Below are 13156 nucleotides of genomic sequence, written 5' to 3' on the forward strand. Positions count from 1 at the left end.
TGGGGTGTGGGTGGGGGTGGGATGGAAGTGCTTCTTTAAGAAAAAATGCCAATGATGTCTAGAAGAATTTCCCATAGATTAGCTTCTAGTTCTGTATATTTTAAACCTTATTTCTCCTCCTCTACCCATGTATTCCAGGGCCAGGATTCACAGGACAAGTTCATATCACAACACAAACTCTGATCCTGTACCTTAATGGCACACTCGGTGTTGACAATATCCCTGGAAGCCCTTTCTGCACCTGGATGGCTAGCAATAATTTAATTCCACTTTAAATTGACATGAATCAAATAAATATATCCCACTAAATTCGAGTTTTCATTTGCTAGATCCCCGAAATGCCTCAGGCCACTGTGATNATCCCCCAAATGCCTCAGGCCACTGTGAAACACCCAACAGGAGGGAAAATGTGAAAGAAGGGAAGGAAGTCAGAGAGGGGAGACACAGCAGTCTTAGGCATTCTGGAGAGGGCTCATGTAAGGAGGAGACCTGCATTAGTTTGACAGTACATCCTTTGCTGATATTCAATGTTAGGACAAGATTTTTTAAAACAAGAATAAAGGAAAATGCTCACTAACTGTCAGCTGCTGTTAATCACTGATCAGTTAAATTTCTGGGCATTGGGTTTATTCGCAAATTTACCTACGATCTTACCCAATTAAGAGAAGGAATGCTCTTCATAAGCAGGAGCTTACCTGACTCTTACAGTTTCTATATTCATCCGTCCATCTTCTGTTCCCTGAAATCCTGTCCCATTCTTATAACCTGACCATGCCTGCATATTTGCATTTCTCTCCTTTTCCACTTTACCACTTCATCCTCCCTCTTCCCATCAAATACAGGTACATATACTTAGTCCTTGTAATCCTTGTCCCAATAAATTCTGATAAATTCTATTAGGAGAAGTAAAAGTCTTCAAAACACGAAATGTTCTTTGGTGAAATGATCACTTGTGAAATTGTTTCCCACTTAAATTGTTCCATCTGCTAACCCTAGTGCCTACATCCACTCCTATCAAAGTCTTAGTCATCCATTTGGAAATATCTAGTCCTCAAAAACAATAGAAATTTATGGCAACCCCAATGTTCATAGCTGCATTGTCCACAATAGCCAAATCATGGAAGGAGCCGAGATGCCCTTCAACAGATGACTGGATTAAGAAGCTGTGGTCCATATATACAATGGAATATTACTCAGCTATCAGAAAGAACGAATTCTCAACATTTGCTGCAACATGGACGGCACTGGAGGAGATAATGCTAAGTGAAATAAGTCAAGCAGAGAAAGACAATTATCATATGATTTCTCTCATCTATGGAACATAAGAACTAGGAGGATCGGTAGGGGAAGAAAGGGATAAAGAAAAGGGGGGTAATCAGAAGGGGGAATGAAACATGAGAGACTATGGACTATGAGAAACAAACTGAAGACTTCAGAGGGGAGGGGGTGGGGGAATGGGATAGACTGGTGATGGGTAGTAAGGAGGGCACGTATTGCATGGTGCACTGGGTGTTATACGCAACTAATGAAGCATCAAACTTTACATCGGAATCTGGGGATGTACTGTATGGTGATTAACATAATATAATAAAAAAAAAGAAATTTATGGCAAATCTTGCAAAAGATGTGGACTTACATAAAATTGATGAAAGTGATGTTGGGGAACTGCTGGATCCCCGTGCAAAGTGACTAATAAGAAGGATCTTAGTCAGACCAGATAACAAAGGAAAAAAAGACAATAAGAATGATGATGACATCAATGCTTCAAAAGAAAATAATTTAGTTTCAAAGGATTAAGAGAGGACCTTGGAAAAACTGGATAAAGCCCTCCAACACTTCTGCAAATAATGACCCTGCTGCAAAAATCAAATGCAAAGTGAAAGATAATGTGCTCTATAAAAATAACCATGCCCACAAATTAACACTCGATTTATCAGAATTAGCACACAATGGTTAACTGTAACCTTAAATGTTAAATATAAGATAAATTCATTTTCATAAGTTTTTGACTGCATTATTTCAAGATAAAGTCTCAATCAAGTCTCTTTCTTTCATTATGGAATCTAGGTCTCCATCTTAAGTAGATTCACTCTGGTGGGACCTTTCCTGGAAAAAGGAGGAGGGAAAAGAAGACCTCTTGTACTCATCTCTGTGTTTCCCAAACACACAATGGTAGAAGAATCCCCTCAGGAAACTGTAAAAATTAGACTCTTGGGTTCCTATGCCAGATCAGTTCTGAATCTTCCAAGAGCAGAACAGAATTTAGGACTCCATCTTTTTGACAATCATCTTAAGGGATCCTTATGATAATCAAGCAAATGTGGGAATAAACACCTTAACTAATCCAAAGGGAAATGATGAAGTTTATTCTCTCTGTCATTCTCTCTCTCCCTCTTAACTTTCCAAAGTCTTTTTAAAACTTTGTCATCTGTATGACATGATACTCTATATGGAAAACCCAAAGGAATCCACTCCCAAACTATTAGAAGTTATAGAACAATTCAGTAAGGTGGCAGGATACAAAATCAATGCCCAGAAATCAGTTGCATTTCTATACACGAATAACGAGACTGAAGAAAGAGAAATTAGGGAATCCATCCCATTTACAATAACACCAAAAACCATGCGTTACCTTGGAATTAACTTAACCAGAGACGTAAAGGACCTATATGCTAGAAACTATAGATCACTTTTGAAAGATATTGAGGAAGACATAAAAAGATGGAAAAATATTCCATGCTCATGGATTGGAAGAATTAACATAGTTAAAATGTCCATACTACCCAGAGCAATCTACACTTTCAATGCTATCCCGATCAAAATACCGAGGACATTTTTCAAAGAACTGGAACAAATAGTCCTTAAATTTGTATGGAACCAGAAAAGGCCCCGAATCTCCAAGGAACTGTTGAAAAGGAAAAACAAAGCTGGGGGCATCACAATGCCGGATTTCGAGCTGTACTACAAAGCTGTGATCACAAAGACAGCATGGTACTGGCACAAAAACAGACACATCGACCAATGGAACAGAATAGAGAACCCAGAAATGGACCCTCGGCTCTTTGGGCAACTAATCTTTGATAAAGCAGGAAAAAACATCCGGTGGAAAAAAGACAGTCTCTTCAATAAATGGTGCTGGGAAAATTGGACAGCTACATGCAAAAGAATGAAACTTGACCACTCTCTCACACCATACACAAAAATAAACTCCAAATGGATGAAAGACCTCAATGTGAGACAGGAATCCATCAAAATTCTAGAGGAGAACATAGGCAACAACTTCTATGACATCGGCCAGAGCAACCTTTTTCACGACACATCTCCAAAGGCAAGAGAAATAAAAGATAAAATGAACTTATGGGACTTTATCAGGATAAAGAGCTTCTGCACAGCCAAGGAAACAGTCAAAAAAACTAAGAGACAGCCCACGGAATGGGAGAATATATTTGCAAAGGACACCACAGATAAAGGACTGGTATCCAAGATCTACAAAGAACTTCTCAAACTCAATACACGAGAAACAAATAAACAAATCATAAAATGGGCAGAAGATATGAACAGACACTTTTCCAATGAAGACATACAAATGGCTAACAGACACATGAAAAAATGTTCAAAATCATTAGCCATCAGGGAAATTCAAATCAAAACCACACTGAGATACCACCTTACGCCAGTTAGAATGGCAAAGATAGACAAGGCAAGAAACAACAATTGTTGGAGAGGATGTGGAGAAAGGGGATCCCTCCTACATTGTTGGTGGGAATGCAAGTTGGTACAGCCACTCTGGAAAACAGTGTGGAGGTCCCTTAAAAAGTTAAAAATTGAACTACCCTATGACCCAGCCATTGCACTACTGGGTGTTTACCCCAAAGATACAGACGTAGTAAAGAGAAGGGCCATATGCACCCCAATGTTCATAGCTGCATTGTCCACAATAGCCAAATCATGGAAGGAGCCGAGATGCCCTTCAACAGATGACTGGATTAAGAAGCTGTGGTCCATATATACAATGGAATATTACTCAGCTATCAGAAAGAACGAATTCTCAACATTTGCTGCAACATGGACGGCACTGGAGGAGATAATGCTAAGTGAAATAAGTCAAGCAGAGAAAGACAATTATCATATGATTTCTCTCATCTATGGAACATAAGAACTAGGATGATCGGTAGGGGAAGAAAGGGATAAAGAAAAGGGGGGTAATCAGAAGGGGGAATGAAACATGAGAGACTATGGACTATGAGAAACAAACTGAAGACTTCAGAGGGGAGGGGGTGGGGGAATGGGATAGACTGGTGATGGGTAGTAAGGAGGGCACGTATTGCATGGTGCACTGGGTGTTATACGCAACTAATGAAGCATCGAACTTTGCATTGGAATCCGGGGATGTACTGTATGGTGACTAACATAATATAATAATAAAATATAAAAAAAAAACAAAAAACCAAAAAAAAACTTTGTCATCCGTAGTCATTGTACTCCTTTCTTCTTTCTTTTATCCTTTTTACAAGCCCTTCTTCCCAGATCAGTGTCTAATCTACAAACAAAAGGTTTTTGAAATTTTATCAAGATTGTCTTTAGAATTTACAACCTGCTCCTGCATTTCATTTTGTTTTATGGTATTTTAAAACACCTTTAAAAAAAATTAAAACTCCCTTTTTCCTCATTCCTTTAAAATTGAGTGCAAGTGATTTGTTTCAAATTTCTTTCTTCTACATTCCCTCAGCCTGCATTCTCATGAGCCCATTTTGCTCCATATTCATTTGGACATTAAACTGCTTTGCAAATATCATATCCTGTCTGTTCTTTCTGTACTGCCTGTATGTACTGTCAGCTCCTTGAAGACAAACACCACGTCCTTCATTTCTTCTACATTTCCCCCACTGAGCCTGGAAGATTGACTAAGATTGACTAGTGTGCAGAATGCTTCACCCAGTGGGTGCTTAATAAATATTTTAAGACAGTATTAAAATGTTGAATAAATTGGACAGCAGTGCTGCTCCTCATCACTTCAAATGCCAACACTTTCTAGGTCCCTTCTCTGCCTAGCAACCATTTCCCAACATAGTTATATGTCCCCGGACATTTCGTCCAAGCTGAAACTCTCTTTTGATTCAGCTTTCCTTGCCTGAGTTATGGAAATATTATTTACATGTTTTCCCCTGCGAAGTATCTGACTGGTACCCACAGACCCTGCTGTGCAACTTGAAGTTGCTTTAACTTGGTGATAGTGGGAGGACAGTAGGGATGAAGGTTATCTCTCTGGTTACCCCCTTTTTTTTCTCCCGAAATCATCTTTCACAATAAGATACAATGCTCCTATGCATAAGGGCATCATCTAAGGATGATTTTCTTTCTTAGCACCCCAGGAGAGCTAAGGATTTTAGGTAAGAGGTTTTAGTATTTTAAGTAAATACTGTTTCTTCACTAGCTTTATTCAGTACTTCATTTGTTAATGACTTACTACAGTCAGGCAGGCAACATTTCTCTTATAACATCATTCTCCTATTAAACATTATTTCGTGCCTATGAAAAACACGCCGTTACTTATGCTGTACCCATCTAATGTGGTAACGGACAGAAAAGCTTATTCTTTTTCTTGTTTAGGGCACTGTGTTTTGCAAAGCACTTTGGCACGTATTTATTACCTTCTTTAATCTTCACAAAAGGTTTGCTAGGTGGATAGAATAGGGGTCATTACCCAAATGAACAAGAGGAAACTCAGACGTTAAATGACTTGTCCAAAGTCACACACGTTGGAGGGGCCCACACAAACAGGATTTCAGCTACAGCCAGTCCCATTTCCTGTGTCCGCCAGTCTCACACAGCTCAACTTCACAAAATAAAGCTCTGCTAGGTCCCTAGAGATACGCACGGCTGCTAGGAAGAAGCAACAAACCGTAGGTTGTGGATAGGTAAAAAGAGGAAGCAGGGGTGGGGCCGAAAGGGTAAGGGAAGCACTCTGTGCATGCGCAGATCGCTATTCAGGGTCCAGGACGGTGAGGAACGCTGAGGAAAAAAAGCGCAGCTTCTGGCAAACTCTTAATTGCCTACCTTCCGCTAATGCGCAAGCGCACTTCCTCAGGATGAAGATCAGAATAAAGGGGGCGGGCCTCGGAGTTGCGCAGGCGCACAGCTGTGTGCCGGATTGCCAAGATGTCGTTCCCCAAGTACGAGCCGTCGCGTCTGGCTACCCTACCCGCTGCCCTTGATCCAGCCGAATACAACGTCTCTCCGGAAGCCCGGAAGGCGCAAGCCGAGCGTTTGGCAATAAGATCCCGACTTAAACGGGAGTATCTGCTTCACTACAACGACCCTAGCCGCAAAGGGCTCATCGTGAGTCGTGGGGCGGCCGGGCGGGAATCGAGGGCCAGAGTCCGGGCGGTCCCCCATCCCCGGCCGGGCAGCCCAGACCGTCCAACGGAGGCCACACAGCGGGGATGCCACCGTTCCCGATCAGTATTTTAAACTTTGGCCCTCTTCCAGGCTGAGAGAGCAGGCCCACACACAAGCCCTTTGACCTTGGGCGGAGAGCTTGGTGGTCAAGCGGACGGTTCTGGATTCACACCGGGCTGGATTTGAGTTCTGGTTGGATCACTTCCCGCGTGGGTAATCTTGAGAAAGTGACTCAACATTGCTGGTTAGCCCCGGTTTTCCTGTCTGAAAAATGGGGATAATGCAGTACTTCCTATCTTATGAGGCTGTTAGGATTAAATGAGATAAAGCATATGACTGGCCAACACAGTGCCTGGGCTGTAATGAGTTGTTAGAAAATGTGTGTAATTTTTTTTAAAGCAGTTTTCCACCTTTCAGTTCACAGTTCATAGCAATACTGCGCTCTCCTGATGGGAATATAGTGATTTTTTTCAGTTTATATTTTTTGAAAACACCAAAACTCTGCAGCTAGTTGAAACTTTGGCTTTTGGAGTCTGTTGCCAAGGCAGAACATAATGGTAAACTAGATGACCTTAGTTTACCTAGCCCCTCCAAACGTTAGTTTTCTGATCCTATATGGGAAAGGTAATACATTCTTTATAGAATCATTCTAAGGTTAAATGAGATGGTTTGTATAACGTTGCAGGCACTTAATATATAACCAGTAGACTGATAGCTATTATTATTTAGTGAGTGGGCTTTTCAATAATTTTCTGTACAAGAGCTATTTAAATATGATGTCAAATATGATATTAAGAAAAAAAAACCCTACCAAAACGTACCCCAACAGTTCCATTGGTGTTCTGTAGGAAGGAAATTTACATTGTGCAGGCCCTATCTAAACCCGTTCTGAATGTTATTCAAATGTCACACGGATTCAAAGAGTTAGGCCCTGTTATTATCCCCATTTTACAGATGAGAAAACATGGGAAGGACAGGTAGGTCATAGAGTGATACTCCCTTAGCAAGTGGTACAGCAGAATTTAAACCTTGAACTGTGTAACCCAAAACATCTGCTTAACCATTGTCTGTACCAACTCCAGTCAGAATCTTGTTGACTTGAGAAGGTGTGGAGGGAGACATTTGTTATTGACATACACAGGGTTTGATGTGCCCGGTAGCTGAAGTTTAAACCACAGATTTTCTCTTTTCTAGTTCTGTGCCCTAGGACAGTTTCAATTTTGTCACATAAGAGACAGTTAATACCTGCCTCAATGGTGGTTCTGTTAAACGAGTGCTCGGCACTTAATCATTTAATGATCAGTACATGGAAATTCCTTGCCTAATCTTTACCAGTGATTGAGTCAGTGAATAAGTAATTGCTAAAACAGGCCAGGCCCTGTTTTAGATGCTGAGGTGACAGTGTTGATTCCTGTCCTTGCAGAGCTTTCTTTCCAGTGGGGCAGACAAGTAATAAACAGGTTAAAAAACTAAATTGTTTAGCATGTTAGTGGTAAGGGATAAGAAAAACAAAGCAAGGGGCGCCTGGGTGGCACAGCGGTTGGGTGTCTGCCTTCGGCTCAGGGTGTGATCCCGGCATTGTGGGATCGAGCCCCACATCAGGCTCCTCCGCTATGAGCGCTTCTTCCTCTCCCACTCCCCCTGCTTGTGTTCCCTCTCTCGCTGGCTGTCTCTATCTCTGTCGAATAAATAAATAAAATCTTTAAAAAAAAAAAAAGCAAGGAAGGAATTTGGAATGTGTGTTATGTAGTAGGAAAGGGGTAGCAGCTGAAATTTTAGATAACCCTAGGGAAGGCCTTCCTTGGAAGGTGACATGAAGGAAGTGAGGTGAGGGAGCTAGCCACACAGCTCTCTGGGAAAGTAGCATTTTAGGTAGAGGGGACAGCAAGTATAGGGGTCCTTAGACAGAAGTGTGCCTGGTTAGTTCCATGAATACCGAAGAGACCATTGTGACTAAAGTGGAGAAAGGTGAGAGCAAAGTGGGAAGAGATGAGGTCAGAAAGGTACCTGGAACTAGATCACACCAAGCTTTGTAGGTCGTTGTAAGGACTTCTACTGAGTAGGTAATCCTCCCTTATGTTTTAACACCTCTGTGGTTGCTTAGTTGAAAATACATTATAGAGGAGAGCAAGGAGAGTCAGAGGCTTTTGAGGTAATCAGTCTATCAGGGTTTTGGCAGTGGAGGTGGTAAGAAGTGGTAGGTTCTGAGTATGTATTGAAAGTAAAGACAACCAGATTTGCTAGCAGAATGGATGTGAGGTGTAAGAGAAGGGTCAAGGGTGATTCCAAGGTGTTTTGACCTAAGTGATCAGAAGAATGAAGTTGATTTTTACCAATATGAAAAAGAATGTGAGAGGAGCAGGGATGAAGATGGAGTGGAATATTGGGAAATCAGTTTGTGATACATCACATTGGACATGCTTGTTAGACAACGTGACAGTGTTGAGCAGGTCATTGGACATTATGTCTGGAGTTTAGGGTAGAGGTCTGGGAAGGTATAATTTTGGGAGTCATCGGCCTAGAGATGGATACTTGAAACCATGTGACTGGAGGAGATAGGTCAAGAGAATGAGTGTAGGTAGAGAAGACCAGCAAGGTCTAAGGTCCAATGTTAAGAGATTGGAGAGTTAAGGAAGAAGAGAGCAAAAGAAACCAGGAGGGAATGGCCATAGAGTTAGGAGGAAAACCAGACAGGTGTGTGCCCTGAAAGCCATAAGAAGGAACAATTTCAAGGAGTGTTCACCATGTCAGATGCTGCTGATAGTTCTTTGGACATGGAGTTGTGTCCAAGAAGGAGAACTATTTCCCATGGAGTGTGTTTTGGAACCTCTGTTAACAACAGTATAGGTTCAATGAACTATGGTCACGGGGCTGATGATATTTTATGAAATGAAATGCCCATTTCTGGAAGACCGATCTGGCAGATAAATATGTAGAGAGGTGACTGGCAGATTGAGAATTCGGTCATGGGAGAGTCATTCAAATACGTTAATAGCAGAAGGGATAGATAAAAGAATAGATGTATTTATCCTCTCAGGTATTGAACTCAAACATCCCCTTGAACCTGTCTATATCTTGTGTCTTCACCTTTACTGTTTTCTGCAAACAGTTTAGTTTAAAATGCATCTGTGGAAGACCTGGTTTAATTACTTTAATCCTACCAGTCATGACTACTTGGTGGTGTATAGGACTTTGAATGTTCTCCTTTGGTATTAAAGTTTTAAAGCTGATTTCATCTGCTTATTTTTAATCTGCCTATCAGTTAATTGGAGCAAATAATTTTATAAAATCATTTGGGGATTTAGCTAATTAAGTTTAATTGTGTGTTTGGGGCACATTTGCTGTCTTACATAGTTGTTCTAGTATAAATATATTAAAATATAAATATATTAAAATGGATGATATTTTTTCTTAACCAAGACANTTGGGGCACATTTGCTGTCTTACATAGTTGTTCTAGTATAAATATATTAAAATATAAATATATTAAAATGGACGATATTTTTTCTTAACCAAGACAGTCTATGGGGCGCCTGGGTGGCACAGCGGTTAAGCGTCTGCCTTCGGCTCAGGGCGTGATCCCGGTGTTATGGGATCGAGCCCCACATCAGGCGCCTCAGCTATGAGCCTGCTTCTTCCTCTCCCACTCCCCCTGCTTGTGTTCCCTCTCTCACTGGCTGTCTCTCTCTCTGTCAAATAAATAAATAAAATCTTAAATAAAAAAAAAAGTCTGATTATTTTTCTTTAACAACCTTGTCCTCACTACAAATTATTTTAATAATGTAAAATGTAATAATTTTGCTTGTAAAATATCAGCCAAATCAGCTTAAAAATCTTGAAATTCAAAGTTGGCCTACCTTAGTCTTCACCTTCCTGCAATTTATTTGAAGTCTGGAAAGACAGAGCAGGGTGGGGGCAGCATTAGAAAGTGTCCTGGAAATAAAGTACAAAACATGATAGAGCATATGAAATCTGTCCTTATTGGGAGTACTGTGGTTCAGTTGGTCACAACTCAAGAAAGACAATGAAGCTACAAAACAATCCAGAAAAGAAAAAAAAATATCAAGGAGAAAAAGTGGCTTCTCTGACGGATTAAAAGATTAGGTTTCTTAAATCTTAAGTAAATAGAAAGCTGAAGCATGATATAAGAATCTTAAATTCTGAAGAACTTGAACAGGATAGGATCATCAGAGTTATTCAACAAATACTAGAAATGAGAGATCTTCCCTGAAGTTGTTCAGGAATAGTCAGGATATACCCTTAACTGTGGTGGAGCACAAAAGGCATCTCGTGGGCTCCCCCACAAAAGTTTTGATGAGATTGTTTCAGTGTGGCCCTGCTTAAGTTCTGTAACTTTTTGTTTTCCTGAATTTTAGGAAGATCCTGCCTTGATTCGTTGGACCTATGCAAGATCAGCAAACATCTATCCCAATTTCAGACCCACTCCCAAGACTTCGCTCTTAGGAGCTCTGTTTGGATTTGGGCCCCTCTTCTTCTGGTTTTATGTTTTCAAAACTGACAGAGTAAGTATTGGGACCCGATGATAGTTTCTGTGTGATAGGTTCGCCTGGTGCTGGCTGCGGCTCTTTCTCTTGGCATTTGCCACCAGTGCTTCTCCTACCTTGGTCCTCTACTCTTCCTTCAATTTCTCTCTCCTTTTATCTTTATTCCTTTCCAGCAGGAGTTAAAACAGTTTCAGTTACATATTTAGTTTTATTGCTTTATCGTTTCAACTTATTGAAATAATACTTTGCTAAAAATCACAATAGTCTCTGAGTCTTTCAAATTTAATTTAATGGCTGCTCTAGAACTTAAAATAAGTTGGTCAGTTTAAATTTCTAAGGCTTGAATTTAGACTGAAATGAAAGTTTTCCTGTTGTGTTTTAGGTGATGTAAAGGAATTGTGCTGTGAATATTAAGCAGAATACAGAAGTAACTTTAAAAAGTTAATACTAAGGGCTCCTGGGTAGCTCATTTGGTTAGGTGTCAGACCCTGGATTTCAGCTTAGGTCATGAACTCGGGGTTGTGAGATCGAGCCCTGCGTCTGGCTCCATGCTGGGCATAGAGCCTGCTTAAGATTCTCTCTCTAAAATTAAAAATAAGCTAATGCAGAAGTTAAATTTTCATATTTTGTTTACCTTTAGATACTATCTTTGCAAACCTTTATATATAGTTTTCTTAGTTCATTTTTTAAAAAAAAATGTTTAAGTATTAGCAGAATACATAAATCATTTAGTGTGTTTCCTATTTGTATGAATTCTAGTTATGTTGGTCACATTTTGTGGATTAATGTTAAAACTTTGTAATATGCTAACAATAGGAAAGTAAAACCAGCCTGGTGGGAATCTGCCATCAGAGGCCATATGATTGCAGAGAAAGCCAATTTTATCTTTGACACTAGGCCAGTCTGCTATTAGACCCCCAGCAGGCCTGGTGTTGCCATCTAGACTGGAGCTCACTCATCTAGCTCTGTCTTAAACTGGCCAGTCCACTCTCCTGTTAGAGCTTCTGTATTTTGATTGATAAATTACCTGTAAAAAAAGATAGGCCACACTTATCCAGAAGGTGTTTGCATTTAGCTTTTGACATACACTTTTTAGTGGGGTAATATAATTCTTCCAACATGTGCATAAGATGTTTTTCAATAGGAGTGTTTCCTTGTTGTCCCTTTACTTCTTCAGATTGCTGTTTCCTCACACATAGTCTGTAGGCTTTAGACAGTGGGGGATTGGAATTAAGTTTGGAGTATGTTAGTCCTGTTTTTCAGAGCTATACCATGGGTTATGCCAGATTACATTGATTCTTTATTTTTGTGTTTTCCAATACCTTTTTTGTTTGTGTATTTTGCAAAATGGTCAGCACAGTAAATCTTAGTTAATATCTGTCACCATACATAGTTAAAAAGACAGTCTTTTTTCTTGTAATGAGGACTTAAGATTAATTATCTTAGCAACTTTCAAATATTCCATACAGTATTATTAACTGTAGTCACCATGTTGTACATTACATCCCCATGACTTACTTATTTTGCAGGTTTGTATCTTTTGACCCCCTTTACCCATTTTGCCCACCAGCCACCCCCTGCCTCTGTCAGCTACCAGTCTGTTCTTTGTAGCTTGTACCTATGAAATGGCAAGATTCCATTCCTTTTTTTTTTTTAATGGCTGAATAGTGTTCCATTGTATGCATATACCATGTTTTTATCCACTCATCCATTGATGGGCACTTAGGCTGTTTCTGTATCTTGGCTATTAGAAATAATGTTGCAATGAACACGGGTCAGAAAGGTGTTGTTTCTAATGAAGCTTTTTTTGTTTTTTGTGTCTGTACAGGATAAGAAAGAAAAACTTATCCAGGAAGGAAAATTGGATCGAACATTGAGCATTTCATATTAAGTCTGGCAATGATGACTCTATGTATTATTGTTTAAATAAATATTCTATTAATCATTAAATACTTTCTCTTTCTTAATATTACCTTGATTCAACAAACATTTGCTGGATAATACAATGTAAGAGTTCACAGTTCCATGAAGAAACAGATTCATGTTCATTCATTTAGTCATTCAACCAGTGAGCATCTACTATGAGCCAGGCACTGTGCTCTGTGGCCAGAATACAGCAGGCAATAAAACAAATTTAGGCCCTGTACATAAGGAGTACACACTCTGACAATTGTTTCTTCAGTGATTGTTATTTGAGAGCTCCTATCTAGTACTACTTACACTAAATTTTCATCTGGCTCCAGCCGCAGTGG

General features: G+C 39.9%; 1 protein-coding gene and 1 long non-coding RNA gene across 2 annotated transcripts in view; one reads left to right on the forward strand and one right to left on the reverse strand.

The window, feature by feature from the left end:
* Positions 1 to 6196, reverse strand: part of LOC117801971 — a 21811-nt gene extending 15615 nt beyond the window's left edge. Inside the window, exon 1 of the long non-coding RNA XR_004624895.1 lies at positions 6058 to 6196. This is a non-coding gene — a long non-coding RNA (uncharacterized LOC117801971). The remainder of the gene's footprint in view (positions 1 to 6057) is intronic.
* NDUFB4 (NADH:ubiquinone oxidoreductase subunit B4) lies at positions 6105 to 12873 on the forward strand. The gene is made up of 3 exons (XM_002925951.4): positions 6105 to 6339; positions 10776 to 10922; positions 12733 to 12873. Exons 1-3 carry the CDS (start codon positions 6160 to 6162, stop codon positions 12793 to 12795), a joined length of 390 nt encoding a protein of 129 aa, XP_002925997.1. The 5' UTR covers positions 6105 to 6159; the 3' UTR covers positions 12796 to 12873.
* Positions 12874 to 13156: the final 283 nt, after the last annotated feature.

Source organism: Ailuropoda melanoleuca, chromosome 1, assembly GCF_002007445.2.
Source record: "Ailuropoda melanoleuca isolate Jingjing chromosome 1, ASM200744v2, whole genome shotgun sequence".
NCBI classification, from domain to species: Eukaryota; Metazoa; Chordata; class Mammalia; order Carnivora; family Ursidae; genus Ailuropoda; species Ailuropoda melanoleuca.

What these genes read in the sequence shown, in the direction of transcription:
- NDUFB4 (XM_002925951.4), top strand. Translation starts at nt 6,160, where the DNA reads ATGTCGTTCCCCAAGTACGAGCCGTCGCGTCTGGCTACCCTACCCGCT. An exon ending in CTAGCCGCAAAGGGCTCATC is followed by an intron (nt 6,340 to 10,775) that starts GTGAGTCGTGGG and finishes CCTGAATTTTAG; the next exon opens with GAAGATCCTGCCTTGATTCG. An exon ending in ATGTTTTCAAAACTGACAGA is followed by an intron (nt 10,923 to 12,732) that starts GTAAGTATTGGG and finishes GTGTCTGTACAG; the next exon opens with GATAAGAAAGAAAAACTTAT.